Raw genomic sequence first — 18299 nt, 5'->3', positions numbered from 1 at the left:
GACACGGGAGCAGCCACTGAAATCATGTTCGAGAAGTTTTTCAATCAACTAAGCAATGAGGAGCGTTCAAGGCTTCAACCCTCCGGGACCTCCATAAAGGGTATCGCTGACATAACCCTGAAGCCTTTGGGGCAAATAACCCTTGATGTCTGTCTTAAGGAGGGATCAAAGGAAAGAACCCGATCACTAACCTTCGTGGTTATCAACATTCCTTCCAACTACGACGTAATCATAGGGAGGCCCGGACAATGTGCATTTTACATGGCTGTATCTGTTGGCCATGGCACTGTCAAGTTTCCAACCGAGAGAGGGATTGCAACCCTTCAACCCTCTCAGGAAGCTTACCTGATCGAAGGAGAGAGTTCCAATGACGAGAAAGACAAGCAGGGGTTAGTCATCAACCCTAAGTACCCCGAACAGCGGATAAGGGTCAATCCCAACCTCTCTCAAGATACTCTTTCATACCTTGAAAAGCTGCTAAAACATCACAGCGATGTGTTCGCCTGGTCTCCCGAAGACATGACCGGGATCCCTCGAAGCATTGCTGAACATGAGCTAAGAATACCACCGAATGTCAAGCCAGTGGTTCAAAAGAAAAGAAGTTTGGCACCTGAAAGAAGCCTGGCAGCTTGCCAAGAGGTTGAAAAGCTTGTATCAGCTGGCATCCTCCGAGAGGTTAAGTATCAATCATGGATTGCTAATCCTGTCATGGTCCGGAAACCCGACAACTCTTGGAGAATGTGTATAGATTTCAAGGATCTTAACAAAGCTTGTCCTAAAGATTGCTACCCGCTCCCAGAAATTGACCTTAAGGTTGATTCCCTCACGGGATACCCGTTCAAATGCTTCCTTGATGCGTACAAAGGCTATCACCAGATCCTCATGAAAGAAGAGGATGAAGAAAAAACGGCTTTCCACACAGACAAGGGCATTTTCTGTTACCAAAAAATGCCTTTTGGCCTCAAGAACGCAGGAGCCACTTACCAACGACTCGTCGATAAAGCCTTCGAAAGCCAAATTGGAAGAAACATGGAAGCGTATGTCGATGACCTGGTGATCAAAAGCAAAACGGAGTACCAGATGCTTGATGACATTCAAGAAACCTTCAAGAATCTTAGAAAGATCAACATGAAGCTTAACCCGGAAAAATGTTCGTTCGGATTTGATGAAGGAAAATTCCTGGGTCATATTGTTGGAAAACAAAGCATCAAGGCCAACCCCAACAAAGTAAAAGCTGTTCTCGAAGCTAAACCACCAAGAACCAAGAAGGAGGTTGAAAGCTTGAATGGGAAGCTTGCAGCCTTGAAGCGTTTTACCTCAAAACTGGCCGAAAGGTCCCTACCGTTCTACAAAACGCTCAAGAATTGTTCAGATAAGAAAGATTTCAGATGGACCGAGGAGGCTGAGGAAGCTTTCAATCAAATGAAGCAGCACCTTGCTTCACTGCCAGATATTGCAGCACCTGAAACCGGGGAGCTCATATCGGTGTACCTCTCAGTTGCCGACGAAGCCATCAGTGCAGTCCTCACCATTGAAAGGGACAAGGCTCAGGTACCCGTCTATTTTTTCAGCAAAACTTTAAAACTAGCTGAAACCAAATATCCTCCCCTTGAAAAACTAGCCCTAGCCTTGGTCCAAACAGCCAGAAGGCTTAGAAGATACTTTCAAGCACATCCTATACAAGTGGTCACTGACCAACCTGTCAAGAACGTGCTTGAAAAGCCTGAAAACTCAGGTAGATTGGCAAAATGGGCAGTGGAACTAGGTGAACATAACATCACCTATGTCCCACGAAAAGCAATCAAAGCTCAAGTTTTGGCTGACTTCCTAGTAGAAGTCCCAAGCCAAAAGACTGAAGAAGTAAACACCACAACCACTGAACCCTCCAACCCTGAAGCCTGGAAACTGTTCACCGACGGGGCTTCAAGCGTTGAAGGGTCAGGAGCTGGTGTAATCCTAATCAACCCTGAGGGGCTAGAATTCACATATGCTCTTCGTTTCAACTTTCAGACCACTAATAACGAGGCTGAATACGAAGCACTGATCGCTGGCCTCCGGCTAGCCAAAGAAATGAAAGTCAAAAAGCTTGAAGTGTTCACTGATTCGCTACTAGTATCAAGCCAAGTCAATGACAGCTATGTCACCAAGGAGCCCAACATGAGAAGGTGCAAAGAAAAATCAAAGGAATTAATGAACACCTTCCAGGCATGCAACATCAAACAGATTCCAAGATCCCAAAACAAAAAGGCTGACGCCTTAAGCAAGTTAGCGTCCCTCACATTCGCCCACCTCACAAAAAAGGTGTTGGTTGAAGTGTTGAAGGCTCGTTCAATTGACGAATTGGAAATACAAGATGTGGTCACCGAGGAAGATCCAAATTGGATGACTCCCATAAAGAAATTCCTTCAAAACAACGAACTACCAAGTGATCAAATAGAAGCTGAAAGGGTAAAGATCAAAGCAAGACAATATGTGTTGCAAGGAGAAATCCTCTATAAAAAAGGATACCTTGCACCATTGCTAAGGTGTGTGGGCCCTGAACAAAGCAAGTATTTGGTTAAAGAAGTGCATGAAGGAATATGTGGAGCTCATTTCGGAGCTAGGTCGGTGGTTGCAAAACTCATGAACTTGGGATATTTCTGGCCTTCAATGCATCGGGATACCGTCGAGCAATTGAAGAAATGCGATGCCTGCCAAATCCACTCCCCAATACCAAAAAGTCCAAAACATGACTTGGTCCCCATAACTTCAGCATGGCCATTCCATAAATGGGGAATGGACATAGTTGGACCATTCCCTCCAAGCAAAGGGGGAGTAAAATTCCTGTTGGTAGCAATTGATTACTTCAGCAAATGGCCAGAGGTCAAACCCCTTGCCAAAATCACAGGAAAGCAAATCATAGACTTTGTATGGGAGAACATCATATGCCGCTATGGGCTGCCAGGGGTAATTGTGACCGATAATGGGAAACAATTCGCTGAGAAACCCTTCAGCCTTTGGTGCAAAGAGTACAGGATTAACCAAATCTTCAGCTCAGTGGCTTACCCGCAATCAAACGGTCAGGTTGAAAGGACCAACAGAAGCATAGTGGAAGGCATCAAGACAAGATTGGGGAGATATGAAAGTAATTGGCTGGAAGAATTGCCTAGCGTTTTATGGGCAATCAGAACAACAGAAAAAGCAAGTCACAGAAAAACACCTTATAGCTTGGTATTCGGATCCGAAGCCGTAATCCCCGCTGAAATAGGAGTTGTAACCCAACGAATTGTCAACATGGATCCCGAGGTAAACACACAAGAGACCATGTTGAACTTACAACTCTTAGAAGAGGCCCGGGATCAAGCAGCAATACAAGAGGCCAAATACAAGCAAAAGATGGAAGCATATTACAACAAAAAGGTCAAGAACGAACGATTCAAGCCAGGAGACCTAGTCCTCAGAAACAATGAGGCCAGCAAAAAGGAAAACCAAGGAAAATTAGGCCCAAAATGGGAGGGGCCATACACCATCCTCGAAGCACACAAGGGTGGATCCTACAAGCTGGGAGATCTAGAAGGCAAAAGGCTCCCAAGGCACTGGAACGGAAAAACTTTAAGAAAATTCTATGTTTAGAAAGTTTGGTTTGTAGCAAAACAAAAACCTTTTGTAAAAGCAAATGTTGCTTGAATGAATGAAGTTACTTTATCAAACTTGTCTTTCTATCCTAATATCAGGTTAAGAACCTAGCAAAAAACTCCATGGCAAGGGCCATGTAAGGGGATGAGCTCCCAGGCCATATCGCTCAATAGGTTCAAGGGTTGAATGGACCTATATAAGGGGTGAGTTCCTAAATCAATACAACTCCATGAGACTTATCAAAGAAAAACAATAGTGTCTCATAGACAGGTTTGAACAGCCTACACCAATCGTTCCTTAAGTCTAAAAAATGTACTCAATAAACAGACTTACGAAATCAAACAAATTACAACAAAATAAAGAAAAGGATAGATACTACGTCTTGATGATAAACACTAAGGCAAAGTGACTGCAGCACTGAACCCTTTAAAGTGTAAAAAACATAAAGACAAAGTAAACAAAGACAAGGCAAGAGAATAAAAACAAACAAGCCTATCAACCAAGCATACAAACCAAATCAGAAGCTATCGACCTTGAAAGGTTAAAGGCTTCAACCCATCAGCAACTGTACAAAAAGCTTGAAGGGTTGAAACCCCACAAAACAAAACCAAGCAAATGGAACCAACAAAAACATCAACGACAACCATCATGTCATAAGTTAGAAAGGCCATAAAAGACCTTCATAAGACAGTTAAAGCAAGCCCTAGTGACTTGCAAATAAAACTAATGTTCAACGGCCATATAGGCCCAACCAACCAACCATAGGAACCTTAAGGGTCCCCAAAACCTAAACATTGTTTAAAACATTACAAAACATAAAATGTTTGCCAAGAAAGCTACGAATAAATGTCAGTTATCAGAGGGTTTGGAACTTTCACCCTTAGACTTTTTAGCTTTCTTGATCTTCTTCACCTTGGGACCTTCTTCACCACCAACAGCAGAGGTTTCCAAACCGGCATCCTTCGAGGTTTCAGGCAGGCTCGAAAGGGTATCATCACTATCCCCAGAGTAGGACCTCTTCTTTGACAAGGAACCCAAAACCTCAGCACAAACCTTCTCATTTAACCCCTCAGGCTTCAACCCCTATAAACAGACAAAGGCTTACCAAAACAAGAGGATACCTCATGAATGAAGGGGTAGGTCAGCCTCTCCATCTGCTCAACAGAAGCCTTGAAGACATCAGAAGCCTCAGGGCGAAACATGGGTGACTTCTCCAAAGGTTGCCCAGATTCATGAAGTTTATAACCAGCAGTAAGGCCTTGATGCTTTCCCAGGTTCAGCAGCTTTGTGTAAACATCACCAAGGGCAGAGTTAAATTCCTTAGAATGCAAAAGGTAAGTCACAACCTGCTGAAACCCATGCTCGATCAACCACTGATTATCCGCAGTCACCTGACCAACGGAAGCCTTCAACCCCTCCTTTTCTTCACGAAAAGCCTGCTGCTGGACAGATAAGGCCTCTCGATCAGCCTTCAATTTCAGCAAATTTGCTTCAAAGCTTTTCCTCAGGTCACCCATCTCAATGGCATGCATCCTCTTCAGACCATCAACCTCCTCCTTCCAAGCTGCCTCCTTCTCTGCAAACCCGGCTACTTCCTTCTTCATCGATGCTAGGGAGGATTTCATTTTTTCCTTCTTCTTAGAAAAATCCTCATACTCCCGCATCCTTTGGCGAAAGCGTGTAATCCCTTGAGGAAGCATGGCAGCAAGGTTGCAAGTAGTTAGAACCATGCGAGATAACATAAGGTCATCGTCCATCTCAGCAATGGTTTCACGAACAGAGGGAGGAGCAAGATGACTAAGAGCATCCTCACAGACGGCAGCATCCTTGAAAGTATCATCATTCTTCACTTGCCAAGCAGGCACATAAACACCTTCAGGATCCAACCCTCCAGCGTCCCTGCTTGATGATCCTTGAACAGGGGTAGCAACACCCTTCTTCCCTCGAACCTTCTTACCATGGACAACTAACTCCTTCTCCTTTTCAACCTCCACTTCAGCCTGATCCTCAGAAGCCTCGATATCATCACTCAAATCCACTGGCTCAGTGGAAATGGATTGAGGAGCAGCTTTCAGTAAACGACGAGATAACCGGCGAGTTGAAGGCTTGGGAACATTAGACTTGGTAAAACCCTTCACATTTGCAACACTGACATAACCCGAACCCCCAAACCTTTGCTCAGAAGTTCTCACCACAACATTCTCACCCGGAACAGTTGGAGCATCTTCAAAAACCACATCGGACGTGTCGTCACTCTTGATGAAGTCCAAAGCAGACATAACTGCCAAAAAAGAAATAAAGAAAATAAGTCACAAACAAAGTAAAATAAAAAGGCATAAGGGAGAAAATGCATACCAAGGCCATTTCTCATCAACACCGGATCCCGATCAACTTTTGCCCAAATATTACTAACCCCTAAAAGCACTAGCAAATGTTCGGGAAAAGGACGAACCCTAGAAGGGCACCCCCGAATGGCTGAAAGAAAGGCATCATTCAATTCAGACTCGGAAGGCTCCGGATCGTTGAGAACAGCATCCGGATGCCTCCACACCATTTTGAAAGGAATGATGGATTCAGAAACCCAGAAAAACGTATTCTTCCATGATCCAAGGGTTGTAACCATGGATGAAACGAGACAAGTATCAACCTTGGTGTTCTCAAAAGTAAACCAATCACCATTTTTGGCTAACCGGAAGAACCTCCGAAAGAGCAACAATGAAGGATCATAACCTAAAGCACGACACAGCACTTCAAAGTGCAAAACCCTAGCCATTCCTTTCGGATGTACTTGCCCAAAAGACACTCGATAATACTCAAGCAAATTTAGAACAAAAAACGAAAAAGGGTAACGAAGATTAGACCACTCAAAATGCCGACAATACAAAGCAATAAAACCAGGAATCGGTTTGTCAATAGAAGCATCGCAAGCAGGGGCGGTTGGATTAAACTGTTTATCGATACCATATTCAAGGCAAAACAGGTCTACCTCCTCTTGTGTCAACCGAGAAAATGACCTCGCTAAATCCTTAATGGCACCCATGATCGAAAAAAGTAAAAGTGAAAACGGAGAAGAAAACTAACCTGAGGGAGGAAAAACTGTGAATGATTGAAGGAAAAATGATGAAGTTTTGTAATTGTAAAAATGAATATAAGAGTAAAGTAAGGGTATTAAAGATAAAAATAAAAATCTCTGCCAATCCGCCGCCTGACACATGTCCAATCAACTGTCAAATCGATTAAATTTCAAAATTCAAAAAAGTAACCGCCTCAAACCCTTCAAGCCTCCAAACAACAAACCCTTCAAGCCTCCAAACAACGAACCCTTGAAGCCTTTAAAAGACATGCATAAAAGTCAGAAGTCTTTGAGCATAATACCCCAAAAACCTCTGACTTGGGGGGCTGACGACGGGGGTAGCCCAAAGACAAATAAAACTATTAATATGCAAAGAGCTTAAAAGGTTGAAAGGTTCATCGGATGAAAAGCTGTATAATGAGGGAATCGAGGAACAGTAACTAGTCATGTCCACCAACTCGTCCCACCAACTCACGCTCACCAACTCACAAAGTCAGAGCAGGTCTGCACAGGCACACCCTATTAACCAGGGGTCCAAAGCCTTCAACCCCAAAAGGGGAAACCCTCCATAAGCAAACAGGTCTCACTAGTATAGTCCATACCATTTCGAGAAGTGTCTTCCACTATAAGAAGACAGCTCAATAACACTTCAATGACATTCCGAAAAGCAGAGAGATTCCTTAATCTCTTGTCATTTGAAGAGTTCTTGTCACTTCCAAATAACTCTTCATTAGATTCATCTCATTCATTCTATTTGCTTTCTTTTCTGGATCCGAGTCAATCTTGGAGAAAGAACTTCAAAGCAAATAACTCAAATATACTAGTGAACCTCCTTCCACGTTTTGCAAACGTGGAGGGACCCCGCGACCTGCGTTAGGCAAAATCAAACCTTTCAGCCCTTTTGCCTGACCAGTCCAGCTACCATCCTTGGTCCCGTATTTGTTGCATCAACAGTACTCTTTCATGGATATAGATAGAGCCTCCTTGACAATATCCAAATCTGAACTTCCATTCGTCCAACGTTAATTTTAAAACGTTTTCAAAAAGATAATGCCGCAATGTAAAAAATAATGTAATGTCAAATTTTCTAAAAATAATACCGTATGTTGGTAACCATCCATTGAAGCCATTTGGTCAACGAAGCGATCAGTCTTACCAACTAAACCTTTAAAATGCTCAAGAACTTTTCTCCAAAACGAATAACCTTTTGCTGATTTCCCTTTTTTTCCGGATTTACGGAATAAAAGACCTGCTCAGTTTGTGTATTTTCGTTTAGACTTGGCGACAACCTCCTCATCATCTTGTTCTTCCTCTATTAGTACGTCATCTTGTTTTTGCTCAAATTCATCACTTAATTGAAACTTTTCTTCATCACCTTCATCTTCCGAATCGAAAGCGATACGTGTTGAGTCACAATAAGGTAGGTTTTCGTATTGGGTGTTATAGTCACGATACGCGTATCAGTTCATTGTTGATTCTCGAAAAGTGCAATGGCCACATGTCGTTTGCATTGGCATGTTTAGAGCTGTCGAGCCGATGGAGGTTGGGAGTAGCATGTTGAATGGCGACAGTTCAACTCTTTTGTGAGGCAATTGGGTTGATCGGACTTTTGGCCTAAATTTTCTTGGCTTCGTTGTGGGTTTTTGGGAAGCAGAACCTTGCATATGAATTTTCGATTTTGGTATAGAGAGTAGAAAAGTTGTAGAGTAGCAAAAAACAAAGAGTAGAAAATTGTATGATAACAACATGTACTCAATCCCTACCTGATTAAGTCTGAATGGTTAAGACCTCGTATTTGAATTGCTAAGATATTTGCCTTTGAACAGTTAAGCGGTTCTTAGTGGTTGGTTCAACATTAAATGGTTAAGACCTCTTGTTGATTTACCACTTACTTATTCAAAAATTACCAAACAACCACTTACTCAATCTACTTGCCCCCCACCACCCTAATAAATTTTTGTTCTAAACATAAAACTAATGTTGTTATTTCAGGGTTGGAACGTCTACAACATCTACATCACACCAACTATGAATCAGAATCTATAATAATCAACTGTTAGAATCTACATCAACTTCAAATGTTTGACTAATTTATTGTCTAAAATTCTAAAACACACATTTTCCGTTCAACAAGGGTTTAATTTTACCATTTTAATCCTATTTTATTTTACCAAAATCCCACACACTCAACATGGCGCCGCCCAACACCTCCACTCGCCACCATTCAACAACCCACTGGTTATCATCTTCTATATATGTGTGTAATTCATCGATTTTGAATTCCAATTCCCAATTCAACAAACCCACATCACAAAATGGCCGCAATCTTAAACAGACTTTCAAAATCATACACCACCGTCACAAAACACACTTTCAAAATCTCCGGCAGTGTTCGGTGTATGAGCAACGTACCGGAAAACACCGTGTACGGTGGCCCAAAGCCTCAAAACCCTGACCAAAGAGTGACGTTGACTACTTTACGCACAAAGCATAGAAAAGGGGAGGCGATAACGATGGTCACGGCTTACGATTACCCGTCGGCGGTCCATTTGGATTCAGCCGGAATTGATATCGCACTGGTCGGAGATTCGGCGTCCATGGTGGTTCACGGTCACGACACCACCTTGCCCATCACGTTGGAGGAGATGCTGGTTCATTGTCGAGCGGTTGCTAGAGGGGCTAAACGCCCGTTGCTTGTTGGGGATCTTGCTTTTGGTACTTATGAATCTAGTTCTCAACAGGTGGCCTTTTTCTTATGTTTGATTTGTTATATGTTGTTTGTTGACAGTTGACCAAAAAAGTCAAACTTGCATATTCAGTGGAATATAGATATTACTAGGGGTCATCTTTGTGTTTGTGATCTTTGTATGTTTGAGTTTTGGGGTTTAAAAGGGATTGTGATATGAGAAAATCACGAAAATAATCGTTTGCTTGGGTGTGTTTTATGTGTTTATAGACTTGCGTATGTAATGTTATGTGTGTATATATTCGTGTATAGAATGAAGATAATTTAGGGTTTAAGCGAGTAAGGGTCTATTTGGCAACAAATGCGCCAGTAAGTGTTGAGCCATTAAGAGGTCTGACTAGGTAAGAGACTCTGAGCCAGTAAGTGTAGAGCCCGTACAGTGTTGAGCCAGCAAGAGTACGATGATGTGGTGGTGGAGGAAGTGCTGGTGGGTCAAGGGGGTGGTGCGTGAGTAGTCAGGTGAGGGTTATGATTTATGAACACAAGTGAAGGGACAAAGGGGTAAAATTTTCATTCAACATCATTTTGAAACTTAATGGGTAAGAGGCTTGCAATCTGATTTAGAGGTGTTCTTTTGGTGAAACAAACACACTGGGGTTGTTTGTTTAGCTCTTAATGAGGATCTTAATGGTTTAGACCTCTTATTGGTTCAGCACTTAATGGTTCTGACTGTTTGTTTCGTGAGCAGATGTCTGAATGATTCAAACATTTGCCTCTGAATGGTTAAGCATTATACTGAGTCTGAATGGTTAAGACCTTTTATTTGAATTAGTCAGACATTTGCCTCTAAACAATTAAATATTATACTGGCTCTTAATGTTCAGACCTCTTACTGGTTTAGCACTTAATGGTTCAGACCTCTTACTGATTCAGCACTTACCCATTCAGAATTTGCCAAACAACCCCGACTGATTCAGAGCTAGCATGCCAAACAACCCCTAAAAGTGGATGCAAGACCAAAGATTCGCGTATCTCATGTCTATATGTGTGAAATTGTTATGACATGGTATAACACAGTCGGGAAATGCTTATCTTGTGATTTTCTCTTATAGTATACTAGAATGGATCTTATGGTGTAAGAAAAAAACATCTATAATAGAAAAGAACCAAATACTAGTGAGTTTAAAACAAAGCTTTAATCTTTAATAAGCATGCGTCAAGGTCAGGCCTTAAAGGTTCAAAATCTGAACATGAAAAGTCAAAATCATGGTATCTTTAATGCAGTTGTTTTTGACAACCGACCCAAAATCGCTTATTCTTGAAAGTTTAGTGTGTTTTTTCTTGTATCATATAAGAAGAATGTATAATATTTCAGGTTTTCTTGTGAACAGGCGGTTGATACAGCAGTCAGGGTACTGAAAGAAGGTGGAATGGATGCAATCAAATTGGAAGGGGGTGCACCGTCAAGGATTTCGGCTGCAAAACACATCGTTGAATCTGGAATTGCAGTTATGGGGCATGTAGGGTTGACCCCTCAAGCCATTAGTGTTCTTGGTGGATTTAGACCTCAAGGGAGGAATGTTCTCAGTGCTGTCAAGGTCCCCGAACTCTCATCTAATCTAAAGAAACGAGCTACAGTTTGACTTTTACGGTCAAACTTATGGCTTCTTTGATTCAACAATTTATATGGGTTTTGAACTTTTCTAACAAATAACACCTCATCAAAACTTTTGCATTTGCAGAATCTGTTAAATAGTTTAGCGATATTGTCAAACATTTTTCTCGATGTTAAAAGAATCCATATCAATTTTGAAGCTGGAAACATCCATGTTTGACTTCAAAAGTCAAACTGTATCTCTTTATGATACATGTAAACATATTAGTCATGATTAAACCACATTAGATTGTTGTTTGATTTGTAGGTTGTGGAGACAGCACTAGCGTTACAAGAAGCCGGGTGCTTTTCTGTTGTTCTTGAATGTGTTCCTGCACCGGTGGCTGCAGCTGCCACTTCTGTTCTTCAAATACCCACCATCGGTATTGGGGCGGGCCCGTTTTGCAGTGGACAGGTCCTTGTTTACCATGATCTCTTGGGAATGATGCAACATCCACATCATGCAAAGGTTCCATTCAAACATAAAACTATATTCTTGATTAGCTTGAGCTTCGGTTGTTTCGATCTTTGTAGCCGATTATCCGAAGCTCAAGCTTGGCTCGTTTACCTTTTTAATATTTATCAACTATTTAATTATTTTTTATACATATAGTTATTTTTATATCCAAGTATAATTATATCTTTTTATAGATATCATAATTTTTATTATTTTGTTATCTCTATTATAATTATATACATATAAAACAATATATTATCTAATATATGTTTACCATATTAAACAGAAATTATTTTTATAGGTTACCCCAAAGTTCTGTAAGCAGTTTGCTCAAATAGGTGAAGGGATAAACAAAGCTTTATCAGAGTATAAGCAAGAAGTCGAAAACCGCTCATTTCCAGGGGTGGCGTACAGCCCTTACAAAATCAATCCAGCGGAGGTTGAGGGGTTTTCAAAAGAATTACAAAAGATGGGGTTGGATAAGGCGGCAGCCGCTGCGGCAGAGGCGGCTGACAAATTTGAGACCGGTAAGAAGATATAAACCGCATGACAATTTTGTGGAGTTCTAGGTAGATCCAACAATATTGGAATCAGGATAGCACAGTATTTATATTATTCAATAAGTTAGATTTATAAAATAGTATCATGTTAGCTTTCTTGCATTGTCTTTTGTAACGTGCCGATTGGGTTAAAATGTTTGGGGGTGGCCCACGAACATTTCTCGACCTTTTTGACTATGTTTGACTCAAACTCGACTCGTTAGAGACAACGCATAACTCATATCGGGTCGATTTTAACTTCAACATGCTATACAATTATTACATTCACATTTTCTCGAAGAATAACATCTAAACATAGTAATATAAAGAGTTGGATGTTATTACATTTATGGTGCATAAATCGAGTCCGGAGACAATGATATCATTTGCAAAAGACTTGAATTAGAAAACGTTTCTTCGAGCCCTGCGGGCCCCCTTCTACTACCAACATGATCACCTGTCTCTTTCGTTAATGGTACCAATTCTCTCGCCACATCATTCATCCCCAATCGCCCATCGTCACCGCCAAACAACAAGCACCGAGTAGCAACATCCGCCACAATCCCCATTTGCTCTTTTCTATATGGCGGTTGTTCATGGTAGTACAACATCGGATCCACCACCTCCTCCACCTTCCCGTTTCTTATCTTCCGTAAAGCCACCGTAGCTAGCTCCGCTGACTTCTTGCCCGCTAAAATCTCCAAAAGCACCACACCGAGAGCACACACGTCATTAAACGAAAACGGCACATTGGAGTTCGAACCACACGTGTCTGAACCGTGGTCCGTTAACCTGAACCCGACTAGTTTGACAGACATGTCGTGGTCTAACAAAACACACCCGGATTGTAAACCATGGTGGAACACTGGTGGGAAGATATCGGTTTGTAGGTATGCGAGTACACTTGATAATTGAGCCGTGATTTTTAATCGGTTATGCCAATCGAGACCCATTTTGCCGTCGATCCCTGTTTGACATAAATGTTGTTCGAGTGTACCGTTTCCCGGGTGCTCATAAACCACAAGTGGGGTGTAACCCGAGTCGACTGAGCAACCGAGGATGCGGGCCATGTTTGCGTGTGAAACTTCTGATAGAATCTTGGCACGTGATAAGACTTGAATGAGGTTGATTTCGGTTTTGCAATGTACTTTGTGGATGGCTACCTTGAGTCCGTCTGTAAGGGTGCCGGTGTAGATGGTGCCCCCGTCCCCAATGTCGACGAGTTTTTGATCGTTTGAGAATCCATTTGTGGCTTGCTCTAGTTCCGTATGAGTAAATAAACGCGTTCTACACTCTTTCTGTAATGGAACGCTGTTTTGATCGAGATTTTTGGAATGGCGTTTCAACAAGCAGAAGAACGCGATCAATGTTGCGATTGAGAGGGCTAAAGCGAGAATTCCTGTATGTTAAAAAGAAGCCATACTGAATTCATCGGTACTCTACGCTAGCAATGTTTACGGTACAGTTTGGTCGGTTTTAATGAAATTTACAGCTGAACCGGTAACTATAGTTTTAGAAAAAAGCAAGCCAAGCCGGCTGGGTCAGTCAGCCCGGTCAAACCTTTAAAAAAAGGTTCGGCTCGGTGGTACGCTGTTTTTTTTTAATATTTTTTTCAAGATCATTAGTTTGCATTACTTTGTTTTTATATTGATCGTGTGGTTAATTCTATTACTGACATGTTTATGAATGTTACATATGCACATATACATAACTATATATTCAGGTACGAGGTACGTACCAGCAATAAGCATGTGTTTACCCCGACCATGCCGCTTAACATAACACGCGTTTCCATACACTTCGGATCCGTCCCTAACACAGTCTGTGAAAAGTTACATCAATTAAGCTATGTAATAAAACACTTTTAGAGACCAAAATTCGTAATATAACAGAAAATGACTTACATTTCAAGCAGCCGGTCCCCTTAGCGAACCCATCGCCAACGAATCCATCAACACATTCGCACCTCATACCGAAAGTCACGGAACTTGCATTAACAATTCGAGCATTTGAATCACACTCGTCTTTGATCACATCACTAGGAACCGCCCATTCTAACTTAACACCATACCTTATGTCACCACTCCTAGAACCCGAGCCCGAGCCTGAGCCTGAGTCAACCCAAGAAGAGAAACCCTTGCATCCAAACTCTTCAAACACCGAGAAACTATCACCTACCTGCCAAACACCACCACGATCTTCAGAAAGCGAGTAACAACACCCGCTATCCGTGAAGGTGGTGGTCGTGGTGGATGTGTTGGCATCTGGACATCCACCACAATCACTCCGACACAACGACGAATCCCCACACCCGTACAAACCAACCAAATTATCCTTGGATATACCTAAATAATCATTCGCCTGAAACCTAAACGACCTAATATCATGGTACCCTCGACACGAAGAGGAATAACGCGTGGTATTATTGGCGAACGCCACTAACAACCCGCCACTAGCCGGAAAGAAATGAATAATCTCATATCTATATGATCCAATATTGACAAACAGTGAAGTTGAATTAACACACGAGAGACGAAAAGCATCCGAAAGTAACCCTCCGCAATCCGAACCATTGTCAATACGAAACGGGTAGGGTATGGAGTCAAAGCTTCCACATTTTTCTGGCGCGCAACTGCGGGTGTCGCCGCTAGCAGCCCTTGGCACCACCAAAAATAAAAAGAAGATGATCATGATCATATTGTTAAAGAAGAATGTCAAGATTCCAGTATATGCAACATTTCAATGTTAACACATATAGGTGCATATATAAATGTATATTTGTATATACAAGTATTATATATGTATATGTATTGGAAGGGGAGATCGAGGGTTCTTGGGAGCAAGGGAAATGGAGAAATATGGTCTGTAAAACGGGGTACCAGTTTGCATTGGTGAGGGGTATACATCGCCATGTGAGCTTGAGGACACATTTATTCATAACTATACGTATATTATTATTGGATTTGAAGCTTTTTAATCTTCGAGATTCGGGTTTCTTTCGGAATTTCGGAATTTTATTACTTGTTTAACATATCATGATTAAAAGACGTGTTTTTTTATAGTACTTTTTGTTAACATCCTAGATTTGTAACATATGCAAAACTAGAATTAGACCCGCCGCAATGCGGCGGGAATTCTTTAGTTATAACTAAATCGGTTTAGGACGCGCACGTTATGTTGAACCTGTCAAACGGGAAAAAAATAGACGATGTAAAAACGTTCACCCACGCACGCAAGTTGCGTCGTGTTAACTCGCAAAATTTACAACAAAACGTAAAAACGCTAAACCAAAGACGCACGTTACGATGTGTTAAGTCACAAAATTTAGAACGAAGCATAAAGCGAAAAATTTGCGAAAAATGAAAACTATAAAGGACCAAAGTTGAAAGTAAAAAAAGTTGTGAGGATAAATTGCACAAGATAAAAAATTTTGTGTTAAAAGTAAAAAAAGAAATAGTTTTGGGTTAAAAGTAATTTATGAAATACTTTTGGGTGAAAAGTAAAAAAATCAATATTTTTTTTTGAAAAAACCCCAAAGCCAAGGTTACAACAACCATATGCATAACCATTTTTTCTTTAAAAAACCCCCAAAGTCAAGATTACAACACATAAGTAAAAAAAATCAAAGTGGTTAAATGGCAAAAGATGGAAACTTTTGAATTAGAAGAAAAAATCAAATTAATCAAAGGGGTTAAATTACCAAAGATTAAAATTTTAAACTTAAATTGTCAAAGATTAAAACTTTAGGGTTAAAAAGGAAACAAAGATTAAAAATTTTAAACTTAAATTGTCAAAGAATAAAACTTTAGGGTAAATTGTCAAAGATTAAAACTTTAGAGTCAAAAATGAAACAAAGATAGAAGTTTAAACTTAAATTGTCAAACACTAAAACTTTAGGGTTAAAAAAGAAAATTTTCATTTTTTTTTTGAAAAACTCCCAAAGCTAGCATTACAACACATATATGCATATTTAAGTTGCTTCTTTTATAGTGTTTAATGACCAAGTGTACATACATTTTGAGTTTTATATATAATAGAGTTAAAATGCCATTTCAGTCCTTGTGGTTTGGGTCATTTTGGCAGTTTAGTCCAAAAAGGTTTCACCGTTGCCATTTTAGTCTACTGGGTTAACTTCATCTATTTTTTCAGTTAACAAGAAGGGTAATTCGGTCATTTTATATGTGATTCTGTTAACTAGAAGGGCAATTTGGCCATTTAAAATGACCGAATTGCCCTTCTCGTTAACAGAAATAATGGATGAAGTTAACCCAGTGGACTAAAATGGCAACGGTGAAACATTTTTGGACCCACAGACGAAAAATGAAATCTTTGGGCTAAATTGGCAAAATGGACCAAACCACAGGGACTACAATGGCATGTAACTCAAAATAATATTTTTCTGAGCGATCAATTAAATCACCGGATAAGCATAAGGCATCCCCTCCTCCATAACATTCAGAGTTGGATGCATACCCGAGCCACCGCTTCAGGGGAAAACCTGTCCGCCCGAAAGCCCCCTGTGGTAAAACCCGATTTGACTCGGTTTCAAATTAACAAGAGGCTTAGTCCTAACATGACACTTGTATTGTATATTGACCTTGGTTTCTTTGTTCTTGAATCTTCTAGTTGATACTAATTGATATAGTTGATCCATTGTCTGACCATGGCACCGACTGTGATGCCCCTGTTCAACATTTTTTTTGATTCAAGACGTTTTTATTGACTTTTTGCGTATGACATCACGTGAAAAAATTTAGAAACATGATCATTGATAAGTAACATATACATCACATTTTCTTATTGTTATCATCATAATAAAGATTAATAAAGACAGAGTATTTAACTTTATGATCCATCTATACGCTAACAAATTTTGTTTGGGCCAAAATAATTATTAACATCTTAATCCCAATCATGAGCTAGTAGCCCATTTGTGGCCCATTGAGTTACGTGTCGTTTGTGTGATAAAGGCAGTTACACACTACTTACACTCCTCCGCAAGCGGTGGCGGATTAAAAAAATTTTTTATAGGGGCAACGTTTCAAAAAAAAAAAAGGATAACGGAATCGAAAAAACATCATTTTTTTTTAATTTACACCAACGCCGGAACGTCTACGGAGGCTACCCCTATTTACAAGCTATATCCGCCCCACCGGTTCCATCCATTATTATTTTTTTGTTGTTCTCTATACATCCTTCCAACATTCTTCTTACAATTCATGTGCCCGCTGGTGGTGTGATGACTTGAAAGGAGGTGTCGCGTTTGATGGCTTCGATATCAACCCAACCCAAAACTTTTGTCAAGATCATGTGTAACACTACAAGAAAATCCAACGTAGATGTTGGGTTCATAATAAATGTTCATCCTTAAATACAGTTTTATAAGTTTTTGGTGCATTGGCTGTGTATGAGAGAAGAACTTCATAGTTAAACGTGACTGTATGAAAAAAAAAATCCCAATATGGATTACATGCTAAGAAGTTATCATCAATCAAGCAACAAAAAATAAATGTAAAATAAATGTCTGAGCTTCCTTTAGACAAAACGAATAACATTGGTTTGTATGAAAGGAAAGATGTTATAGATGATATCCGTGTCATTTCTATGTTGTTCAAGATAGTGTATCAAACCTTAGGCTAACTTCACATGCTTAATTGAGACGTTGGGGCAAACATTATGGAGGACAATGAATCCATAAATGGGTGTGATTAGGGTTGTTCAAACATCACGTGGCTCAAAATTAGCTAGCTCGAAATTGGTTTGGTTGTAAACGAGCTAAGCTGAGCTCGATCGATGTGTAAACAAGCCTAGCTCGAGCTAGCATTGGCCGGACATGGTTTGGCTTGTCAGTTAGCTCATACAAATATCTTACTTCTAATAAATGATTTTAATTAATGCTACATGATACTCTCTTTTTCAACCTCACAATTTTTACTTATATTTTATTTTAATATTTTTTAATAACTAATACATGAATATCACTTATCATAAATATAATAATAAATCTTCTGTGGTTTGTAATAAGACTATGCGGCGTGGTCACGGACCAAACGACCACCACCACCTCCTTCACGTCAGCGCCATGTCACCACACCCTCATCTAGAGGTGTACAAAAAAACTGATTACGCAATCGAAACCGGAAAAAAAACCGGAACTGGTTTTTCTAAAAACCGGTTTTTTTTATAACCGGTTCGGTTACAACCGGTTTGATCGGTTATTAATCAGTTACAGATTTTCTGGCCCGGTTCGGTTTTAAAACCGGTTTTAAAAAAAA

General features: G+C 40.4%; 3 protein-coding genes across 3 annotated transcripts; 1 reads left to right on the top strand and 2 right to left on the bottom strand.

Annotated features, from left to right (window-relative positions):
- Nucleotides 1-4464: 4464 nt before the first annotated feature.
- LOC118488907 lies at nucleotides 4465-6655 on the bottom strand. Its single transcript, XM_035986332.1, has 4 exons — nucleotides 6207-6655; nucleotides 5971-6158; nucleotides 4737-5896; nucleotides 4465-4689 (listed from the first exon to the last, which is right to left on the bottom strand). The coding sequence occupies exons 1-4, from the start codon at nucleotides 6653-6655 to the stop codon at nucleotides 4465-4467; spliced, it is 2022 nt and encodes a 673-aa protein (XP_035842225.1).
- A 2189-nt stretch (nucleotides 6656-8844) lies between these two features.
- LOC110921555 (3-methyl-2-oxobutanoate hydroxymethyltransferase 1, mitochondrial) lies at nucleotides 8845-12308 on the top strand. Its single transcript, XM_035987169.1, has 5 exons — nucleotides 8845-9429; nucleotides 10766-10972; nucleotides 11297-11497; nucleotides 11787-12025; nucleotides 12063-12308. Coding segments are annotated over exons 1-5 (1074 nt in total). The 5' UTR covers nucleotides 8845-9003; the 3' UTR covers nucleotides 12064-12308.
- A 45-nt stretch (nucleotides 12309-12353) lies between these two features.
- Nucleotides 12354-14841, bottom strand: LOC110921554 (probably inactive receptor-like protein kinase At2g46850). The gene is made up of 3 exons (XM_022165897.2): nucleotides 13929-14841; nucleotides 13763-13846; nucleotides 12354-13423 (listed from the first exon to the last, which is right to left on the bottom strand). The coding sequence occupies exons 1-3, from the start codon at nucleotides 14719-14721 to the stop codon at nucleotides 12372-12374; spliced, it is 1929 nt and encodes a 642-aa protein (XP_022021589.1). The 5' UTR covers nucleotides 14722-14841; the 3' UTR covers nucleotides 12354-12371.
- Between the last annotated feature and the right edge of the window lie 3458 nt (nucleotides 14842-18299).

The sequence above is a fragment of the Helianthus annuus genome, chromosome 17 (assembly GCF_002127325.2).
Source record: "Helianthus annuus cultivar XRQ/B chromosome 17, HanXRQr2.0-SUNRISE, whole genome shotgun sequence".
Taxonomy (NCBI): Eukaryota; Viridiplantae; Streptophyta; class Magnoliopsida; order Asterales; family Asteraceae; genus Helianthus; species Helianthus annuus.
Note: the sequence above shows the minus strand (reverse complement) of the source record. Positions and strands in the feature narration are given on the sequence as shown.

Excerpts from the sequence above, each read along its gene's own strand:
- LOC110921554 (XM_022165897.2), bottom strand. The coding sequence starts at position 14,721 with ATGATCATGATCATCTTCTTTTTATTTTTGGTGGTGCCAAGGGCTGCT. Across the intron at positions 13,847-13,928 it reads GGGGACCGGCTGCTTGAAAT|ACTGTGTTAGGGACGGATCC; the intron begins GTAAGTCATTTT and ends AACTTTTCACAG. Across the intron at positions 13,424-13,762 it reads TAAACACATGCTTATTGCTG|GAATTCTCGCTTTAGCCCTC; the intron begins GTACGTACCTCG and ends TTTAACATACAG.
- LOC118488907 (XM_035986332.1), bottom strand. The coding sequence starts at position 6,655 with ATGGGTGCCATTAAGGATTTAGCGAGGTCATTTTCTCGGTTGACACAA. Across the intron at positions 6,159-6,206 it reads CTTGGATCATGGAAGAATAC|GCATCCGGATGCTGTTCTCA; the intron begins GTTTTTCTGGGT and ends AATGGTGTGGAG. Across the intron at positions 4,690-4,736 it reads CCTACCCCTTCATTCATGAG|CCTGAGGGGTTAAATGAGAA; the intron begins GTATCCTCTTGT and ends TAGGGGTTGAAG.
- LOC110921555 (XM_035987169.1), top strand. The coding sequence starts at position 9,004 with ATGGCCGCAATCTTAAACAGACTTTCAAAATCATACACCACCGTCACA. Across the intron at positions 9,430-10,765 it reads ATGAATCTAGTTCTCAACAG|GCGGTTGATACAGCAGTCAG; the intron begins GTGGCCTTTTTC and ends TCTTGTGAACAG. Across the intron at positions 11,498-11,786 it reads AACATCCACATCATGCAAAG|GTTACCCCAAAGTTCTGTAA; the intron begins GTTCCATTCAAA and ends TTATTTTTATAG.